This window comes from Carassius auratus, chromosome 32 (assembly GCF_003368295.1).
Source record: "Carassius auratus strain Wakin chromosome 32, ASM336829v1, whole genome shotgun sequence".
Classification (NCBI taxonomy): Eukaryota; Metazoa; Chordata; class Actinopteri; order Cypriniformes; family Cyprinidae; genus Carassius; species Carassius auratus.
This window is the reverse complement of record NC_039274.1, coordinates 14692057-14714061: the sequence shown is the minus strand read 5'-3', so window position 1 is coordinate 14714061 and position 22005 is coordinate 14692057. Positions and strand designations below refer to the sequence as shown.

The following is a 22005-nucleotide window of genomic DNA, read 5'->3' as shown; positions in this document are numbered from 1 at the left end:
CGTTCATAGTTCAGAAAAAGCCACCACAAAATTGTTCACGCTTTACTACGCACTATAAAATGTCCACAAGCACCAAGCACCCCAAGCGGTGTCAAGCTTCACAGATAAGCCCCCATGATGCTTTCTGGCTGTTAAGGGCAGACCTGGGCTGACAGGAAGTGGAGCAGCAGGAATTGGGAAGGGCTGCAGCGCTGCCTAGAGATGCCCTCACACGGGACTGGTAAAGCCGCTTAGCCAGGTCTTGCTCATACTGCCTTACGTCCTCCTCTAGACCACAAGGCCTTGGGAGCAGCAAGTAAGAAAGTAGAGGGGATAGAAGACGGTAACACACAAAGAAAAGGAAAGAGAGGAAAAAGACTACAGATGAAAGAAAACACTGTGAAACAGACAGTAAACATTAAGAAGGGAAGGTCTACATTGAAACTCAGGGCCATCAAAGACAAATGCACAATATGAGATATGTATACAGAAATAAAATATATATCTATTTCATGAATTCCTATGTCCAAAGAATGTGAAAATGTCTTTGAAAGCCCCGTTCATCAAGGGGAAGACATGAGAAACTGGGTGAGCTTTTACTTAGAGCCTGGAGAAAAAGATGAGAATAAAACGCCACAAGTGGACAGCTCTTCAGAGATCAGAGTTACAGAGGAAAAGATGAGACTGGAGAGAGAAACACTCCTGATGTGATGTTATACCTGGCTGCTCTCCACATAGCCCTCTTCTCTGCCTCCAGGGCTCGTTTTTCAGCAGGCGACAGCTCCTTGTCCATGGCCACCGCAAGCTCCGGGCTCTGCATGCGCAATCGATCTTGTTGCCTACGCTCTGCTTTGGCCGTCCGAATGGGAGCCACAAATTCACCGGGATAAACTGGGATCAAACTGTTAAGACAAACACTGGGTCAAGCAATTCAAATATGTTTATAAAAAAACTATACAGTGTTGGGGTTTAGCATTCCTCACCCCGTCATGGAGTTGGGTCTCTGTTCCAGTCTGAAACTGTCTTCCATTGAATTCCGCTGAGAGTCTCCTTTACCATCCGCAGAGGAGGGACTGGATTGAAGAATGATAAATAAATACTTTTTACTATTTTATTATTATTCAATGGTTTGATTAACCTTTTCAAATGTTTGCAGTCAGAAAGATTTTTAAATATATTCATATTTTATTTTTTAGCAAGGACGAAATAAATTGATTAAAAGTGACAGCACACACACGTATGTTACAAAAGATTTCGATTTCAAATAAATGCTGCTGTTATGAACTTTCTATTAATCAGAGAATCCTGAAAAAGGTGTTTCACATTTTCTGCAAAATATTAAGCAGCACAACTGTTTTACAAAGTTGATAAAATGAAATGTTTCTTGAGAAGCAAATCAGCCAATCATATTAGAATGATTTATGAAAGATCATGTGAAACTGAGCACTGAAGTATATTGGCTGCTGAAAATTCAGCCATCACAGGAAAACAAAACATTATAAAATATAGAGTTTTACAATATTTTTTATATCTTTAACCAAATAAATGTCTTGTTTTTTTAAAGAAACTTCTTTTAAAATAAGGAATTGTTCCGACCCCACACTTTTAAATGGTAGTCCATATTATCTTATGTATTTATTTTATTAATCAAAGATATCAGAATGGGTGTTTAGCAGTGTGTTCTGTAATCAAAACTTCAATGATAAAAAGCAAAAAAAAAAAAAAAGTGCAACTTTGAAAATACTGGAAAATGATTGAGCAAAGTCTCTGACCCTGAGCTGCTCCAGTGGCTGGGAGGTGTGGCACACGGCCTCAGAGATGGGGAACTGTGGCTTCCTAAACTCTCCACCTTGTACTCCACTCCATCCAGCATAACCTTTCCCTGAGCCTTCATATCTGCCACCTGCTTCACCAGATCTTCCTCCTCATCCTCCTCATCTTCATCCATCATAAACTCTTGTGTACTCCGTTCAATTCGCTTTGCTGAGAAAAGTCATAAACAATTTAGAATGATTCAACAATGCACTACAGTTATTGCAGCTAAACATCAGTGTTTAAATTTAAATTCAATTTATGCATTAAGCAGATGCTTTTATCCAAAGCGACTTACAGTGCATTCAGGCTATCAATTTTTACATATCATGTGTTCCCAGGGAATCGAACCCCCAACCTTGCGCTTATTAACGCAATGCTCTACCACTTGAGCTACAGGAACACTAGTGTTTAAACTATGTAGAAACTCTGTTTGACAACTAAACAGACACAAACCTTCTTCCTCTTTCATTTTCTTCAAGTCATCTTCTCCCACAAGTGAGATGCGAGGTTTGGGTTTGTCTGGCGTCTGCTGCTTCACATCAATCTCAAAATATTTCTGCCTGTCTTTGAAGGAGCGCTGCTCTGGGCTGTCTCTGCTGATAGAGGAGGGGGTCTGAGAGAGAGAGAGAGAGAGAGAGAGAGAGAGAGAGAGAGAGAAAGAGAGTGAGAGAGAGAGAGTGAGAGATAGAGAGAGAGAGAGTGAGAGATAGAGAGAGAGAGTGAGAGAGATAGAAAGAGAGGATTCTTAAAGAACACTGTACATGCAACCAAATTCTTCATGCAGCCGACATGCAAGTCCCATTAATTCTGAAAAATCAGACAATAATTAAAACTGCGCCAATCCACCACCATGATGACCATGTGCTGCTACTGCAAAATAATTCAATTTGCCGCTCTCCTGAAGCCTCTTCTCACCAATAATAACTGCTTTGATTCAGAACACCGATCGGTCTGGTTCCCATGTAACGCATGCTGCCTGGTGATCAGGCTTCTTGATTTTGCAGACACACAGTTTATTATGTTTCTTTGTTGCAGTTTGAAGCCACACATACACCTGCACCACCACCACTCAAGTTTAGAGGAATCAAAGTGTTTCTCCTGGGGATCAGATGGGTACCTTCGACTCCACTGAGGGGCGAGACAGGCGTGGCACGGCTGCCAGGCTGCTGTACTCGTGGCGGTCAGATGAGAGGGAGGGACGAGGCCTGAGAGGACCACTGCCCTTAGCCTCATCCATAAACACCTCATTATTCAGCTCAGGCTGGAAGACCCATCACGTACAACATATCAACACCAAACTTGCAGACAATATTGCGTTGTTCATATGAGTTGTGGCGAGACAGTGCAAATGAAATAAGGGTTATGGGTCAGGCTCATACAGACGCCATCATCATGTCGAAAAAATATTTGGAATATATTACACAACTTTAAAATTCTGCACAGATTTGAAAACACTATGTGTGATACACTTTGAAATTTGAAAATGGTGACAGTGCTCATCATAAATTAAATGACATAAAATCAGACTTTTATATAATTCCGATCATGTGATTTGTTGCTAGGAGACACATGACAGATAAAAACAATGTGTTCTTAATTTGGCTCAAAATGTCAAACATGTTTAAAATCCTACGACTAAACCGAATCAGTCACAATCTGCAGACTGACTTTCGGCAACTAGAATTAACTGGTCCAGACTAAACAAAAATTGTGTAGTTAGTTCAAGCCTTAAAATAACACTTAATAACACAAATGAAAATGACATACCTCTGGTGATGCTTGCTTTGCGCTGAAATTGTTCCGTGGAGAGTAAAGATCCTAACAAATGAGAGTGAAAAGGAAAAATTGTTCTGTTAAGTCACTTAAAACCAAAAAGCCATGGACACAAGACTTGAGCTGGACGAGAGGAAACACTTTACACACCACCAGGAGTGAAACATCAAATCAAGAAACATTAAACAATCAAATGACATATGAATGATACACGATGGATTCCTGAATTTGACACCATCATATGAGTGACTCCCAAAGGAACAAAATGTCCAACGAGAAAACCAAGCACTGGATGACGGGGGAACCACCACATGCTCACAACCTCGATGAGCATTTGTCCTACCTGTGGGGCTTCCAGTACAGCCAGGGAGTGTGGCACAGCTGCGAAGGCCTTATAAACCTGCTTGATATTGATGGGGTATTCCTCATGTGTGTCAGGGGATGGGGCACGAGGCTGCACGAGGGGTTGAGGACGGGGGGTGGAAGGGTAGAGAAACAGGCAGAGGACAAAAAGGATGGAACAGCTAATGAGAGACTGAGCCGCAAAGGCAGAGCACAGGAGGAAAGTGCAGGGCTAGACCGCATGCAGCCAGCGATCACCATCATGCCAATGAAAGGATGGAGGGAGAGGAGAGAGTTTGATAGGGAAAATGAGGGAGGGAAAATGACTCTGGACAGTATTTTGGTTTACACTGGTATCCTGAGATAATGCGAGTGTAAACCTTGCTGTGCAAACAATGTGGTTTATGTGATTAGGGGAAGAAAAAAAAATCCAAAAGAGGTCTCTTGATAGAAAACAGGCACAATGTTACTTGCAGTGAGAAGTTGATAAGTCTGTGTTTTCCTAAACAACCCGTTTCTTTGACCTGGATTATGGTGCGACTGTTTGTAAGGCTTAACAGACACAATGCTAATCACACCTTGAAATGTGTATGGCTAAAATTATACAGTTGCATTCTGTTGGTCTTTAGGCACTGGTAACTGAGGATGAAGGGGGGCTTCATAAGGGATCAGACAGTGGTGAGGGGTCTTACAGTGGTCTGAGAGCTGATGGGAGAGAGGCCATGCTGGAAAGGGTTGGGACTGCCGTGGCCATCCTGACTGGCTGGAGATACAGCGGGTCGCACCCGAGAGTGAGGATGGATGGCACCAGGTTTAGTCTAGAAAGAGAGACAAATTAAAATGGACAATAAATCTAACAATCAACCACAAATTACAGTGTTTCCAAGATTAAAATAATATGGCTTTTAGTGTCATTCACATCACTTCCATGATCTTGCTCTAGTATAATTGACAAGTTATCTGCATATTGAACACTCACTGATGAATTATCCTTGATGTTTGCATTTGAAGGGAAATTAATGTTTGACTGAAAAAAAAGAAGACAACTATGAACATGATATAAAATTAAGTGGAAGGAAGAAGGCACATTTTTACACATGGGATTGGCTTTCTGAAGTCAAGTAACTTGGGCTCATGTTAAATTATATTGAGTAAGTTTGGTTAAAAAAAGAGAAGAAAATATTCAGCAAGGACGTATTAATTTATGAAAAGTTACAGTAAAGACTGTCAAAGAATCCTGGGAACTAAAAGTATCAGTTTAGGCAAAAACTATTCACAATTATGATTTCTGAAGGATCATGTGACACAGAAGACTGGAATCATGGCTGGTGAAAATTCAGCCATCATAGAAATAAATTTCATTAGACAAAATATTGAAAGATAAAACAATTTTAAATTGTTATGTTTCACAATTCTACAGGTTTTTGAGCATTTTTGATCAAACAAATGTAGCCTTGGTGACTTCAGCATTCAGGCCTGACTTTGACCATGCAAAACACCTGCATAAACCTGTAAGCTTTACCCATGGAGATGTTTGACAGTCCAATGAAAACCAATGAGAAAAGAAAGGTCTGATGATGAAGAGGGAGTAAATACGCTCTGAAATGGTACTGACCTGTGAGTTGTGTGGAGAGTATGCAGCATCTCGGACAGGACTGTCAATCCTGTGAGGCTCAGACGGTGAAGACTGAAACACAAATAAAAGACAAATCCATCATGCTTGAGGTCAGTGAAGTATTTCACAAAGCAAGATGAGGTCTGCTGTTTCCAACAAGCAAGAATTGGCAAATTACAAAGTAGTGCATTAACAATAAATGATCATGTGCAGTTTTATAAAAGCAGTTCATCTTGATTTGATAACATTAATAGCATAAACATACCATAAACCATACCATAAACAACTGGCTTCAAGGGATACTCCACCCCACATTTACATTTTTGTCATTGATCACTTACCACCATGTCGTTCTAAACCCATAAAGCTTTGTTCGTCTTCGAAACACAATTTAAGATATTTGGATGAATACTGGAAGGTTTGTGACTGTCCCATTGACTGTCAAATAAATAACAGTGTCAAGGTCCAGGAAAGTATGAAAGAATAGTTCATCTGCCATCAGTGGTTCAACTGTAACATTATGAAGCAATGAGAATACTTTTTGTACATCAGTAAAACAAAAATAACAACTTTGTCTCCTCAGTATCTCTCCGCATTACTGTACCACAATTTTGGAGATTATGAGCTGATTATGAGGCAGCGTACGCTCTTCTGTGTCAGCCGCACCACAAGGATACGTTTTCTATGTGTATTTACGCTTTGATTTAAGAGAAAACAGAACACAGAAGAGCATAAGCATACTGATGGCAGATGGACTGTTCTGACGACGTCTTTCATACTTTCCTGGACCTTGACACTGTTATTTATTTGGCAGTCTATTGGACAGTCACAAGCCTCCCGGTTTTCATCCAAAATATCTTAAATTGTGTTTAGAAGATGAACTAAGCTTTTACGGGTTTGGAACGACATGGGGGTAAGTGATTAATGACAAAAAATTTCAATTTGGGGTGGAGTATCCCTTTAAGCAGTATTAAATATGCTTGCACATTGAAGTTACATTTTCTAGCTCTTACGACATGCTTGATGACAAATGTGTTGTATTCTGTGCCACAGATCATTTGTATTCAAGCAGTTGTGCCATAAAAAATATTTATTAACATATAATACATATTTTAAACACAATGTCATGCTACAGATTAAAGACAATGACAATGTCATCAACGTTCTTTTTGAAGACCATAGTGTTTCATATTTCTGTAAATGGTTGGTGGCTAGTTTGTATCTAAGGCTGTATCTTAACCCTTCACCCTTTTTGTTCAGCACCTGTTGACTTCACATTCAAAGCATTCTCAGTCTCTCTGGGAATGTTCTAATGCCTCAAGAACATAAGGTTTAAACACATTATGTTTTCTGCTTCACCTATTTTCTAAATATAGAAAACATAGACATTAACATTTCTGTGAAACAATTTTACAACCCACGGATGCTTTCAAAGACATCTGTTAATCAAAAGCATGGTATTTGTGATTGAAGTGGTACGGTATGTTAAGTCTTAACAGCAACTAATGACACACCATGCTTGACCAGAAAGCACACACAGTAAGAAAACACACGGCCCAAGGCTGCTTGCCTTGCTGTCCAACCAGGGCTGCAGCTGCCCATGCCTGCCATAACCCACAGGTGGCCCTGATAAAATGCGCTCCTCAGGAGGGCAGACTATGCTCTTGCGATTAGCCACAAGGAAGGGATTTCCACTAAAGCAGATTGGCTGGGAGTCCACAAGACATTCTTCTTCCTCTTTAGCTTCTTGTGGGACTCCTAAAGCTGGGATGTGTTCCCGTGTGTCGGTTTGGGGCTGTTTTGAAGCCGCTGAACTTGCGGCTGGGCAGACTGGAGACGAAGGGAGGGCAACGGGTTCTACATGGTACACAGAAGCATGGAGTTTCTCAAAACCCAGGGGGTCTACAGCCTCCATTGTGAAGAATGTAGCAAAGGAGGGAGAAAACTGAGGAATGAGAGAGAGAGTATGATCGACAGAGACAAAAGGGAGAAATAACACGAGAAGGAAACAAAAACAAGTGAAAGAGCAGAGCAATTGATGATACACAAACAGGGGAAACCATGACATGGCAGCACATAAAAAATTAGAGCACAGTAAATGTAAAAAGCAAGGAAAGGAAAGTGAAACAGATGGGTTTAGTTTGGCAGAGATGGAAGGAATAACAGCCATTAGTTATAAGTTATAATCATCTACTACACCGATTCAGATGAGTGAGGAGCTAAATACAGCGATCCCATCATCCCGAGACATCTCACAGCAGACAGTCACTCAATCAATCCAGAAGAACTTTTGCACTGAATCTGCTGTGTTTGCTGTTATATAGACTTGACAGAGTCAGTTATGTCTAAATTTAAAGAAACTGAATTAGAAAATGATATAATTTTAAGTGAGCTTTTATATTTTGAGTTTTCATTTAGATTTTAGTTTTAGTAATTTTGTGCTTGTCAAGTTTTTTATTTATTTATATTTTTTTTTATTTCAATATTATGTTTTTATTTCAGGTTTAGTTTTAGAAATGCAAACACATTTCTTTCAGTTTGTTGTGAAAACAACATTTCTTGAATTATTCAAGTTTTCTAATATCAAAATAATAAAGATAATAAAATACTTAATATTTGGATATATTATTTAAGCTTTATTTCAACTACTGAAATTAATTTTATTAGTTTTAGTTAACAATAGCAACAATATTTCAGTGTTGACACTTTGCCTTTGTTCAGGACTAGGGAGGTATTTACAATTTAAAATCTTACTCAACATTATGAACAACCATGAATGCTTGCTTTACACACAATCTAAAAGAAACAGTAATAAATAGTTATTTTACTTAACTTATATTACTATTAAATATGCACCTCTGGATTCGCATCACAGAAAAAATATATAAATGCAAATGTGGCTTCAGAAACAGGTGCAATTGGTGGCACATCGTGATGCTAAAGATGTGGCTGTGGTATACAACTAATGGCCTCATACTGATAAAAGCTTCATTCAGTGGCTCTTGAGCAGATAAAAGACACTGCTCTAAAAAAAAGGATCTATAAATAGGCCTGACTAAACTGTACTTCATATATCACAGAATCCTGTGAAGGAGAAAATTTGTGCTAGTGTTTCCCTTCCTAAGAGAAGTCCACCCCCTCTCTATTCCTCATTTGAGTTTGCTAACAGCTGCTAGTGCTATGGAGGTTAAACATTCCTAGAAGAGAAACATATGCTAAAAATGCTTGAAAAAGGGACAAGAACTATCTTGTAATTTGTAAAAACAAATTACTAAACTCAAATGACATCTGTTACATTATATAACGTTATATCACTGAAGGCAATACATTATTGCATGAGGGATGTTTGTGTGCATTACAGACTACTAAAATTCAACATCCAACAACTGATAGATTTTGCTATTATTTCAGTGATAAAATTGGGTTAAACTTTATTTTAAGGTGTCCTTGTTACGGTAAGTATTGAGTAATATTAATTAACTACATGTACTTCCTATATGGTTAGGGTTAGGATTAGGGTTTGGCTTAGGGTTACTTGCATGTAATTTTGCGTTGTTAATTGTAATAATAATAGTAAGTACATGTAATACGTGTAATAAGGACACATTAAAATAAATGTTACCTAAAATTCTAAATAAAGTACAACAGATTTCACACACAGAAAAAAAAACTTTAGCAACAGAAGTCAAGAAGAAAGGAGACTAAGAGTTGTAAGCAATAGCAGTGGTACACTTACAGTAAGATGGCAGGAGCAGTTTCCAAGCGGCTCGACTCAAGATAACTTAACTGTCATGTACTTCCAAAGGTCCCTTCATCCTCAAAGGCCACACCCACCCATTAAACCATTCAGCCAATCAGCTCACAGCACACATTTTAAAATAACTTCAGCTACTTTCAGCTGTCATCGTTGTCAAAGGTATGGCTGGAATGAGGCCCAACCCTGGAGCTACTGAAGACTTAAGCCAGCAGCAGCTACTAGTAAAGGCAGCACTACTGGACAAACGTACAGCTTGACCAGATAAGGTTTTAGAAGACCAATACTGACTGACCAATTTGCTAAGCATTCAAAACAAAGCAAGGAAACATACCGAGTACCAATGCTTATAGTTTCAATGCATCTTTAAATCTCAAAAACACTGAAAACCAAAATAGCAAAGTAGCAAATAGGTCTTTCCCTTCTGGTTTTTTCACACTTAATTATGCCCGTTGAAATGTATTGTACAAGTTTTAGTTACTTGCACTGTTCATTTAACGTATCATATTTCATCTTCAAGTTAATAGCACAGTGCACATTAGAGCTCAATCCACTCAGCATGCTTTGCTTAGTTCGCGCACATCAGCTATGCAGGCGTGAATATTGATTATTAATATTGATTATATTAATTACATATTGTACATGTACTTCATAGACAAGTGTTCATATGTTCCTTTGTCTGGACACAGCACTGTTCATATGCTGTGTGGTACTGGTTTTTGATATCGGAGCATCCCTAGTCTACAGTGTCCTTGCATCAGTAACAAAGGCTCATGTTACTGACATGCAGCAGCAGCAGCAGCCAGGGGGTACTGTATGTGCACCAAGCTAGCATCTGTTAGGAATTTCCATAGTAAAAGAAATGGACACAGCGACTCCATTGGATTCAACAGAGACAAGTGAAGTCAATTAGAAGCACACACTTCCTGGGGGTCGACTCAAACTGAGCTTGATGACGTAGATGTCACGTGAGCAACCTGCAAGTCTTCTAAACGCTGTGCCAAGAGAAATCTGAATCACCCACCGAATCTTGCAGATAAGGCGAGCGTGAACAGGAGCAAATTTTGGTAAGTATTCTGATTAATTATCTCCCTTGACTTCATGCCTCCACGTCCCCCCGATAGCCTCATCGACAGTAAAAGATTGCCTGCGAGCTTCTCATCCTGTCCATATGGTAATTTTCTCTACTGTGCGACACAGAGTCGCAGGTTATGATGCAATCGTTAGCCAATTTTTTTAACAAAAACTGCTTCTACGGGACCATAACGTAAGATACAAGGTAATGGAGCCTTTTATACATTTTCGTGTTTCTTTAGAAATAATAAATGGACAAATAGTCTTTAAATGCCTCAGATGTAAAGTTATTCGCTGTCAAAGTGACGCCAAAATGAATGGGAGTCAATGGAATGCTAACAGCAGGTGGGGGTCCGCTAGCCAATGGCGGCACCCAGGGGTGCTTCAAAAAAATATGAAACCCTGCCCCCCTGGGAATTTCTTACCTGGCTTTTATATCCAAATAAGTCATTCAAATGTTTTGTTTCTAGAAGCTTTCTTGCTCATTTATTAAAACACATTTTGACATGTAGGTACTTACTCTGTTAACTCTCTGTAGGCTAGTGGTAGGTAGAGCAGCCAGTGTCTTGTAGTCCAGTTTCAGTGGTCCAGTGCTCAAACTCTGTAGATAGAGAGTTAGAAAGAGTATAATGAATGATCATTGTTCATTGAGAGGCGTTCAAAAACCTTCTAAACATTGTTTAGATATTTCATGAAGTTTTGAGCATGAGGACAGTGGATCTAAAGATCTTCTAGTGCTCAGAGGTTCAGATCAGACTCAGTTGTTCATATTCAAGCTGACGGCTGGTCCCATGTTTCGCTCCTGAAGCACTACTGTGGACCGTAAAGACAGGGAGGGCTTAAGGCCTCACCTCAGTTTCCTCCTCCAGCAAACGAGTTGCGTCCTCGCGCTCCAAGCGCATACGCTCCTTTACCAAATGAGGGAAGATAAGGAGGGGGTGGGGCAATGAAGTTTACCCAATCACACACATACATGGACACACATTTTGCCCACACAAATATAGACACACATACACAGATTCCAATGGCATCCATTGCACAGAGGGGAATGAGGTTTAGGTGATGCAAAATCGTGGATGAACAATAAAACCAGGAACCATGAAGACACAAGAACATATTTAATGAAAGAGATGAATGGAATGAGCAGAAACAAAATGTAATGTTTGGAATGAGCAGATCATTCAGAAGGGTTTGGGGGGAAAAGAGGAGCAGATAAGAGACAGAGAGAAAGAAAAGGACAGATCCACATATATTAGTTGTAGTTATAGAGGAGATTTGGAAGTGGTCATAATTTTGATCGCATATTCTTATAATAATAACAATCTGATATAAGAAAGGCGTTTAGGGGAGGAAATCACTCACCACTTTTTCCATCTCCTCCCGTTCCCACTGGGACGTCTCCCTCATCATCTCTACCTCCTGCAGAAAAGGTCAGACAGACAGACAGATGTTATTTTTCCATCCATCCACTCCTCTGCTGTTCCTGCTCTGTGTGACGCATAGAGCTCACCTTCTGCATGATGTCAATCTCTTCAGGACTCAGGTCTCTGTCGACTGATGAGATGCTCTCCACACTGTTCTTACGAACAATCCCTGCTGCAAACGGGTTCGCAATAACACCAGGGGATGCCTGAATCAAATCAAATCAACAAAATTGATATAGTAGTACATACATGGATATAAGGATGCTTTCTAAGGGATCAAGTGACACTGAAGAATGGAAGAAGGGCTGCTATAAATTCACAATATTACTGTTTTTACTTTGATTTTAATCAAACAAATGTAGTCTTACTGATCATGAGAGGCGTCTTTCAAAAACATAAAAAAGATCTCAATTATTTAAAACACTGACTGATAATGCCAATGCATATTTTGTTAGATTTATAATAATTCAAGTCCCAGTTGGACACCAGAGAAGATCTCGTGTCCTCCTGAGCCAGGTCTTCACCTCTATGCCTGCAGCGTTTCTTGGGTCAAAGCCATCACACACAAGAATGACCAAGGAGTCACCGGCAGCACGCAAGACCCTCACTGCTTCCGTGTGTGTCATGCCCAGCAGACTGTTGTTGCCCACCTCAAGAATACGCATGCCCATCTGCAGTCGGCCATCTCGTGCAGCAGCACCGCTGCAGCTCACCTACAGAATCAGAGAACAAATAAAAAACAGGAAATAGTGTTTTGTGGAAGTAGTGAAGTAGGTCGACCGGTACTTTTATAGTTATCAGAGTAATGCAGGGTTTCTATCTTATATCATGGTTTCAGTTACCTTGGAAATGAAGATGCCCTCATCTGTGGGGTCAAAGGGGTTGCCTGCATGGCCTTTAGCTCCGCCCCTGATGCTAATGCCCAGTTTTTCTCCAGGCTGCTTGTGGATGACAATCTCCTACAAAAACACAGGGATGTTTTAGAGAGCATGCAAGGTTGTACTGCTCTCCTTAGCCGTTTCAAAGGTTTTTGAGATTTTTACCAAAATTAATACAAGTATTAGTACGAGTGTCTTTCACATTCCAGGCCAGATTTTCAGGTAAAGCCCAAATCTGATATTTATCAGATCTGACTGACCCGGCGACCACCGGCCATACCTCAGGGTTTTGCATACACTTCTCCTCTACTAATGAATGTGTGTATACCTGCATGCCAGGGGGCGAGGGATCTCTGCGCACAAGCAAGCGGATCTCCTGCTTGTTGGATAGCAGGGCTCTAACAGCTTCCTGATGTGTGGCGTGCCTTAGGTCAATGGTGTTCACCTCCAATATACGATTGCCCACGCGAAGTCCACTCTGAGAGGCCAAGCCATTGGGAATGACCTATCCAGAAATAAAAGGACAGAAATAAATTTTGACAAAAGCTTCACTGACCACAAACCATGTCATCCATTTAAGACATAAGCGTGCATCATACTACATAATTTACTTTACCTTTGAGATGAACACCCCTGGCTCATTAACTCCAAAAGGGTGGCTGGCATGGTCGCTACCCCCTACAATACTAAGACCCAAGGGACCACCTGCTTTGATCAGAGTCACTTCCTGTTCAGACAGGAAATTCAGATGTATGAGTACTGAGTTTGCAGTAGGTCTGATAAATGCAGAGATAAATACTCTAGGCAGGTCTACACAACTACATCAAGCAGACATGAATAAAAATATCAAGGGAACATTAAATGCCAGAGCAATAGAGCACATTTTAAAAGGCCTAATCACAATCCTAACATAATAAATCCACTAAGCAATGTTCATACCGTGCACCATTTTCTCTGTTGAGTGAGGCATTAAAACAGCAAAATGATGCTGTTATGAGATTAAACTAGAGCAAGCAGCATTTAAAGTGCTTTTTATCACTTTTAAATATTTCCTCAAATAAGAGAAACCCACACTATTGTCCTTCAGGTTCAACATCATACCATTAGTTCACAGCTCTCACCTCAATGGGGTATTCGTCTTCCATGGGGCAGTTGAGATGGTTTCCAAGCTGCTCATCTCCTTCCTCTTGCTCAGGTGAGTCGGACGGCTCTGGAGGAGGGGGCGAATGAGGTCGAGTTCGAGGGGAGGCGCCCCCTGCACTGGCCTGGTCCCGTTCGACCAGGAGGGTGATGGTGGGGGAAGTGTTGGTAAGCAGCGCTACTGCCTGGTCATGTCTGGCCTCTGTCATGTCTACATCATTGATCTGGAGTGACAGCCAAACACCAGTGGGTCATGCCCTCATGCTGAGCTTGTGACATCTTATGGGCTTTTAATTGCTGTATGTAGCATTTCATTTAGCTGGGTTTTCAAGGAACACTAGAGTCCAGGTGTCAGTTATTGGAAAAATGTTCCTGGTACAGAACTGATCTGGATCATGTGACAGCCAATGCTGAGCCCTCTCATGCATTTAAAAGGAAACCTGGGTTCTTAGTGAAAGATTATGCATCAAATCATAATGTTGAGACACATTTGACTAGGGAATTGAAAAGAGAAGGGAATGCCAACAGGAGAAAGAGGAAATGCTGGGGATGATTTAGATCACATAGTGTGTTAGAGAAAGTATAAAAAAGCAGCCTCTAGAAAACCATGCCCAAACTCTACTACTGCATACGGTCATATTTAAATGTATTTCAGATATAGCTTATATACCTTGATTAGAGGACCTTGCACTTTTAAAAACAGCTTAGTCCACTATGATTATAGTTCCATTACAGCTGTACTAAATCAATACAACACCTTATAAAAGTGCCATGTATGTCTAAAACGTGGCTTCGTCCAGCATTTTAACATGTTAATCAAATTACAAAGGACTCAGGACTGTGCCCTTGATCCAAAAGACAGCTGACAGGTGACCTACCTTTAATCCTTCAAATATCTGATTATTCATCATGCCATCTATACCTGGACAAATAGAGACTGTAACCTGACTACATAAAAACCTGCCAGAAACCCAATGGTACTTTGTATATAAAAGTACTAACGGATTCATCACATTAGCCTTAAATACTACCCTTTAATTATGATCTGGCTCATGTGTTGAACATGATGTGTTGAAACAGAGGCCTAATGCTGCTGCATTTTTGTGCATTTTCACAATTTGTGCATTTCTCTTAGCAAAGCCAAGGGATGTTGCCTAACCTGTCCTGGTTCCCATCTGAGGGAAATCTATTCTTGATTTTTGGTTACTTTGTTTAGCAGTAAGAAGTTCCACTATGGTGACAAACAGAGGTCAGCGCTGACCATTCAGTACCGGCAGAACAAGCTAAATCTTGACAAACAGAAGGCTCAAGGGATACAAAATAGTTGGGAGGATTATAATTGTTATAATGCGGAGTCATAATACAAGCAAGTTTACTAGCAGAGAAGTTCACAATTACACACCGACATCATTTAATGCTGCAAAGCAGAAAGGTTATTAAGTGCAGCAGCCCAGTAAAGCAGCAGAAGACTATTTTGCTGCACTCTGCAAAGTGTAGTGACAGCGAAACTGAGGCCAAAGAACTAGCGCTGAGGAAAGCCCACTGTGGATTCGCCTCGCATCGCCTGCGCTGGGGCAAAAAAAGTTGCACTAGAACACATTGGATGGATCACAGTCAACGGATAACTAGTGTTGTACACTCTGTGCTTGCATGAGAGAACATAACTCTACCATACCAGCAGGTGTCTGACTAGAGTCAATCGGTAGAGAGAAACAAAACTTTAGTGACCGATGCTCAAAAACCACCTACATTGCCTGACGGCCAACCATTGGCTTGTGGTGTCCCAGGCTTAAACTAACTCACCCATGCAGTTAGCTGCATTTTAACGGCTTAATATTATTAGGTTTCTCACAATGTAAACTGACTTTATCAGATCTAATACCCAGGGGAAAAAAATTATTAAAGGTATAGCTGACACACAAATGTAAATGTTATTATTTACTCACACCCAAACCTGCATGACTTTATTTTGTAGAACATTTGTCAGAATATTCATGGTATTTTTTTCCTGATAATGAAAGAGAATGGTGACTGTTAAGCTCTAAAAGGGACAGTTTGTACACTATATTCGGAACCAGCACAATAGCTTTGTGTGAAGAACAAATTGAAATCAAGTCATATTCAGCTCATATACAGATCTAGTGCATCACAATTAGTTACGAGACCTAAAACCCTATGATTTTTGGGATGGTTATGGTTAAACCTGTTATGACATGCCACATTTGAATATACAGGAATATGAAAGAGATTTGAGAGCAGTGTCAATGAGTCTCTCTCTCACAAAGCGATCATATGGCTTCAGAAGATTCAGAATGCAGTTCAAGACTCTATGGATTTCGTTCATGGCACTGTGATATTTTTGGAGCTTAACAGACCCTGGTAACTATTCATGTTCTGTATGGAAAAAATGTTCTGAATGTCTGACAGATTTTTTTAAATGGCATGAAGGTGAGAAAATAATAATATTTCCCATTTTTAAGTGAACTATCCTTTTAACCCTAAATTAAATTGATAAACGACATTAACTAGACAGCGACTGTATGAGAGCTGGATGGACTCACTGTTATGACCCTGTCTCCCACATGCAGGATATTGTCTCTGTGAGCAGCTCCTCCTTCAGCAATACGAGAGATGAAGATTCCCTGCGAGAAAGTAGAAAAACACAGTCAATGATAATCTCTTCTCAATAAAACCTTTGGAAGGAATTCTCCTATGCACAACAAAGACGCATTTATTTGACAAAAATACAGTAAAAAGCATTATGAAATATTACTGTTTAATATAACTGTAATTCACTACAAGGCAAGTCGCGAGTGCTTATGCGAGAGCGGCTTGTGTTTACCGTGTCTCCAACTCGGTACGGGGTTGACCCTTTCCCTCCAGCAATGCTGAACCCTAAACCTTTATCGTTGCGGACCAGACAAGTGGTTAGTCGCAGCGCAGGCCCAGCGCTGACAGCAGGAGAGGCAGGGTCCAGGAGGAAAGGCAGCCCACTGGACCGTCTCTCCCGGGGGAAATAATCATCCTCTGGTCTCAGTGGCGTGGTGGTGATGGCGTTCTCCGGTTCAACCATGTGTTCCCTCAGAACGGTCATAACCACAGCTGCCCCTGAGCTGCGTAAGGCCTCGACAGCTGTGCGATGTTCCTCTCCGTGCAGGTCTACTCCGTTCACCTGAGACCAGGACAATACAAGAACAGAGGATTAAAGGCAGCATGAATGACTGGTTTTGCATGGTGCAACTCAAAAGAGAAAATGACAACAGATGTTCACCTCAAGAAGTTTGTCTCCTACTTTGACCCCAGCACGTGCTGCGGGGCCCTCCTCTGACACTCTAGAGATGAAAATACCCTGAAAAGGACATTATCAGGACATTAAAACTATCAACACACTCGCACACACGAAAGTATTAATCAAAACTCATCTATTGCATGAAAGCTCATTGAAATGTACCTCGTCATCACCCTTATAGGGCGTAGATCCTTTCCCCCCTGCTATGCTGATGCCTAACCCACCGGTCTGCCTCAGGATAGTCAGGGTCAGCTGCAGATGAAGCAGAGAGATCAGAAAACAACAACAAAAATCATGCAGTGCATGCTTGTTAAGAAAGGAAATATTTATAATATGAATGACAGCATCCATGTTCAGACAGATCAAATATATTGTCCCAAGCAGTAGCCTTCTTTCCTTGATATAGATATACACATTGCATTTATTTACATACTTAAAAAATTTAGCTCAAATTTATGGATCATTGGACAACCTGTTCATATTCAGACATACATTTAAAAAGTTGAACCTCTGCTGATAAAAGAAGCCTTCAATATTTGCAATTTGGATCAGCCTGACTGCTTGTGTATTTATTGATTTATTGATTGTGGGGGACTAAGTGGTTTACTCCCATCTTTCAATCTTTGGAGTGAAAAGTTCAACACTACAGGATTATCAAACCTGATGTGAATTGTACACGATGCAAAGTTAAGGCAGTTTTAAGGATGACTACAACTTTGTAAATGGTTGCACAAAAAAATTGGGCATCAGAGACTTAAATGAGGGTTAAAAAAAACATTAAAAAAAAAAACTTAAATAAACCTTTAAATCAGAGTCTTTTGAGATTTTAAAATCTGCAGACTGGTTCTGACTTTTAGCAACTAGCACTAACGTGTCCAGACTGTAAATCAGGGCAAAAAGCTAGAAACTAGTGTAGTGTCTTCCAGCCTTTACTTCCACTGGACAGTTTATACACACAGATGGCACATAGTCTATACAAAATGTGCACTGATATAATCTATACAGAAAGTTTGTTTCCAAGAACATGTTTTATGTTCATGTTTAACAGGTCATGTACTGTAAGTCTATGGTGCATGTAAGGAATCAATGAATGGTAAGTAGACAATTTCATTACAGTCAGTAAGATTTTTTTATTTTAATGTTTTTGGATTCTTTGATGAACAGAAAGCTCAAAAGAACATCATTTATTTGAATTAGAATTTTTTGTCTAATGTGTCTTGGTCTTACTGACGACAAACAATCGTGTTCATACAATTCTGAACAGCCAACGCTAACAATAAAGATGCTCCATGAATCAGTGAAAGATATCTGGTTGCACAAAATAGAGTCAAAAATTCCACTACTTTAACACTATATTTACCACTTTTACATATAACATTATTAATCTGATCAAATAGTCAAAAGTCTGAAGAATCAAGGAGAGGAGGCCAGTGTTGCTGGGACAGGACACAAAGGATCTGTTTGATTAATGCAGACTGCATAAAGAACACATGCTCAAGTTTGAACATCACCCGTCTCAAAACTTGTAGTGGTTCAAGTTTTGTAGATTAATGGCAAGAGACTCCACATCTAGTTCACTGTTATTGAACACTGTACTGTAATAGATTCATGAACTAAAAAGGAGATTGAAGCCAATTCAATTCATTCTTATTTGTCCTTATATATATATATAACATAAAACTAATATCAACAATACAACGGAGGACAGATTAACCATAACTTAACATTTGTATTGAATGATTAATTTAGGGCACACCTCACATAATAGTCATGACATACCCAATGATCATAAAATGAATGGGAGGGATGGTGAATTTTTTTGTGGGATGGACTAGATGTGGTTGATTCTACAGCAGCAGCCATGCAAAGTGGGTTTAGCGAGTGGGTAGATGCAGAAAAACAAAACTTAAGTGAGGAAGAGAGGGACAATGAAATCTTTAGAGATGTACAGACATTTGTGTATCTAATATTCATTCATTCTCAGCTTCAGGCATATTAAACAAACTGGAAAGTAATCTTATTTGGTCTAACACTATGGCCACTTATCTTACAGTGGCACCGGGTCAGGAATTATTAAAAAAATTATAATATTACTATCCATTTATTAAAATACAAAAGTTTATAATATATGACATGTACTGGTGTATTCAAATAGTAGAAAATAACTTCTGCATGATTGTGTAATATATCTCAGAGAGGGTTCAACATTTTATTGTTGAAATTAGTTGCATGGCTAACAATATCAATGGAAACATATTGCACAATGGGACATGTATAGTATTAATATATTTTTATATTGCACTGTAAAAAAGAAACAAGTAGTAATTAGGCAGGTTAGCTTTTGGAGAATGAAAAATCTCACTCCATCTGGTTCATGTGCAACTATAAGATGATTGATTTTAGGTGATTCTGGAACAAGAGTCATACGTGTGGCATACGTCTTTTTTGTCAAGTAACAAATGTAAATTTCATTATGGAACTATAAACAACTACTTTTATGGGTCTTGTTCATTTCAAAAAGACAAAACAGAGAAACTTGTAATATGATGCAGCAAAAGACAGATAAATGTTTCTACTAGCACATGTGTGCCTCTTGCTCCTAGACGGCAGAACCTGACGGAGGGGTCGGTGGTGGAAAAGAGGGAAGAAAAACAAGAAAACGACAGAAAAACTGGAGGCAGACAGTAACAGAACCTAGTTTGGAGAAATGCATGGTAAAGGAAAAACAATATTTCTGTAAAATTTAAAGGCAACTACTGAGATAAAAAATATGTATATATAGTTTATGGCATGCTTTCAATAACCACAGAAAAATCTTTGGTCCATAGACTTGCACTGTGAGTTAATTACTGCAAAACTGTTTGTTTTTACAAACTAAAGAACAAGAGAAAATTACTTTCTGTGATAAATGACAGAATACCACAGATGCAGTTGACTGAGCTTAAAGGGATAGTTCACACAAATATTAAGATTATGTCATTAATAACTCACCCTCATCTTGTTCCAAACCCGTGAGACCTCCATTTATCTTCGGGACACAGTTTAAGATATTTTAGATTTAGTCCGAGAGCTCTCAGTCCCTCCATTGAATCTGTGTGTACGGTATACTGTCCATGTCCAGAAAGGTAAGAAAAACATCTTCAAAGTAGACCATGTGACATCAGAGGGTCCGTTAGAATATTTTGAAGCATTTTTGAAGCTTTATTTATCAGTCTTCTCTTCCGTGTCTGTTGTGTGCGAGTTCAAAACACTGCGGTTCAGTGATATCTGGTTCGTGAACAAATCACGCGATGTAACTGGATCTTCTTGAACCAGTTCACCAAATCAAACTGAATCGTTTGAAACTGTTCATGTCTCCAATACGCATTAATCCACAAATGACTTAAACTGTCACAAGTTTCGGAAAGTTTTTTTCGAGTATGGGTCTGTGTGACGTTAGATGGAGCGGAATTTCCTTATATGGGTCCTAAGGAACTTCTGCCGGAAGAGCGCGCGCTCCCGTATAGCACAGCACTGAGAGGCTGAGCACAGACATTCATTCACTGATCAGAGCGAGAGCGTCGCGAAAAGTCACAAAAGAAGTGTGTTTTTGGTTGCCAGGGCAAGACAACCCTGCACAGATTACCAAAAGAGAAACAGCATTAAGGGACCAGTGGATGGAGTTTATTTTTACAGAGCATCGATGGAGTTGTGCAAGTGTTTGTGTTTGTTCCCTGCATTTCGAAGATGCTTGTTTTACAAACAAGGTCCAGTTTGACGACGGATTTGCACATCGTTTATTTCTTAAGGATAATGCAGTCCCAACGAAAAAGGGTCACGATCGTGTGCTGGAACCGCAGGCGGTGAGTAAAACTGCTTCAAATATCTCTGTGTTGTTAACTTAGCTATCGGCGCATAAGCACATCAAGTAAACAACATGCGATGTTGTCATCAAACTGCACTTTCCACATGTACAGCTTAAAAAAAAAAAAAAGATGACAAAGTGGAACTTAGTCATTTTCCAAAACCGCTAAGCAAATATATACAGTTTCAGTACATACCACATAGAGACGTCGTTGCTGATGCTGCTCTTGTTAAATTTCAGCCTCTGGATCTGTGTCACAGCTTCCAGACTCGCTCAACACAAAAGCCTACTGGTGCTCGTGATTCTTTAGCTCCGCCCACACGTCACGCCTCTAGGCGCTCGTGTTTTTCCGGGAAAAATCGGTACAGACTATATTTCTCTTATAAATATAATAAAAATAAAGACTTTTTGGAGTAATGAAGCATGCAGTACTACTCTATAGGTACTCAAGATTAACAGGATATTGAGTGAAAACGAGCATTTCACCCCCCCCCCTTTAAACGATTCAGTTTGATTTGGTGAACTGGTTCAAGAAGATCCGGTTACATCAAATGATTCGTTCACGAAACGGATATCACAAACTTCTGTGTTTTGAACTCTCTCTCACAACAGACACAGAAGAGAAGACAATGCTGAATAGAGTTGTAGTTTTTGTTATTTTTGGGCCAAAATGTATTTTCGATGCTTCAACTAATTCAAAATGACCCTCTGATGTCACATGGACTACTTTGAGGATGTTTACTTACCTTTCTGGACATGGACAGTATACCGTGCACACAGCTTCAAATGGAGGGACTGAGAGCTCTCTGACTAAATCTAAAATATCTTAAACTGTGTCCCGAAGATGAACGGAGGTCTTACGACATGAGGGTGAGTCATTAATGACATAGTTTTAATTTTTTAGTGAACTAACCCTTTAACTTTGTTTCATTGTTCTGTACTCAACCCAGAACATTCCTTTAATCTTCAGCTTACACCATCACCATTTTGTTCTCCAAACACTAAGCTCCATTACAGCTGCGATTTATTATTAAATGTTAGTCAGCATTTCCCTAGCCATCCGGTGTGGATTAATGAA

The 22005-nt window shown here is 39.8% G+C and overlaps 1 protein-coding gene across 16 annotated transcripts in view; it reads right to left on the bottom strand.

The window, feature by feature from the left end:
• The window catches only part of LOC113051674 (protein scribble homolog), a 75477-nt gene that overhangs the window by 9007 nt on the left and 44465 nt on the right, over window positions 1-22005 (bottom strand). For 7 of the 16 annotated variants that reach the window (XM_026215608.1, XM_026215607.1, XM_026215614.1 and 4 more), the window contains 24 exons: window positions 17246-17335; window positions 17066-17143; window positions 16637-16966; window positions 16356-16436; window positions 13776-14018; window positions 13271-13381; window positions 12983-13159; window positions 12619-12735; window positions 12301-12489; window positions 11863-11982; window positions 11715-11771; window positions 11204-11260; window positions 10873-10953; window positions 5525-5596; window positions 4889-4936; window positions 4602-4727; window positions 3911-4021; window positions 3562-3612; window positions 2912-3055; window positions 2248-2407; window positions 1752-1962; window positions 963-1052; window positions 699-881; window positions 144-281 (listed from right to left, as the gene is read on the bottom strand). In XM_026215608.1, coding sequence (XP_026071393.1) covers window positions 144-281; window positions 699-881; window positions 963-1052; window positions 1752-1962; window positions 2248-2407; window positions 2912-3055; window positions 3562-3612; window positions 3911-4021; window positions 4602-4727; window positions 4889-4936; window positions 5525-5596; window positions 10873-10953; window positions 11204-11260; window positions 11715-11771; window positions 11863-11982; window positions 12301-12489; window positions 12619-12735; window positions 12983-13159; window positions 13271-13381; window positions 13776-14018; window positions 16356-16436; window positions 16637-16966; window positions 17066-17143; window positions 17246-17335 — 3065 coding nt within the window. The remainder of the gene's footprint in view (window positions 1-143; window positions 282-698; window positions 882-962; window positions 1053-1751; window positions 1963-2247; window positions 2408-2911; window positions 3056-3561; window positions 3613-3910; window positions 4022-4601; window positions 4728-4888; window positions 4937-5524; window positions 5597-10872; window positions 10954-11203; window positions 11261-11714; window positions 11772-11862; window positions 11983-12300; window positions 12490-12618; window positions 12736-12982; window positions 13160-13270; window positions 13382-13775; window positions 14019-16355; window positions 16437-16636; window positions 16967-17065; window positions 17144-17245; window positions 17336-22005) is intronic. The other 9 variants (XM_026215616.1, XM_026215621.1, XM_026215609.1 and 6 more) reach the window with 8 other exon arrangements.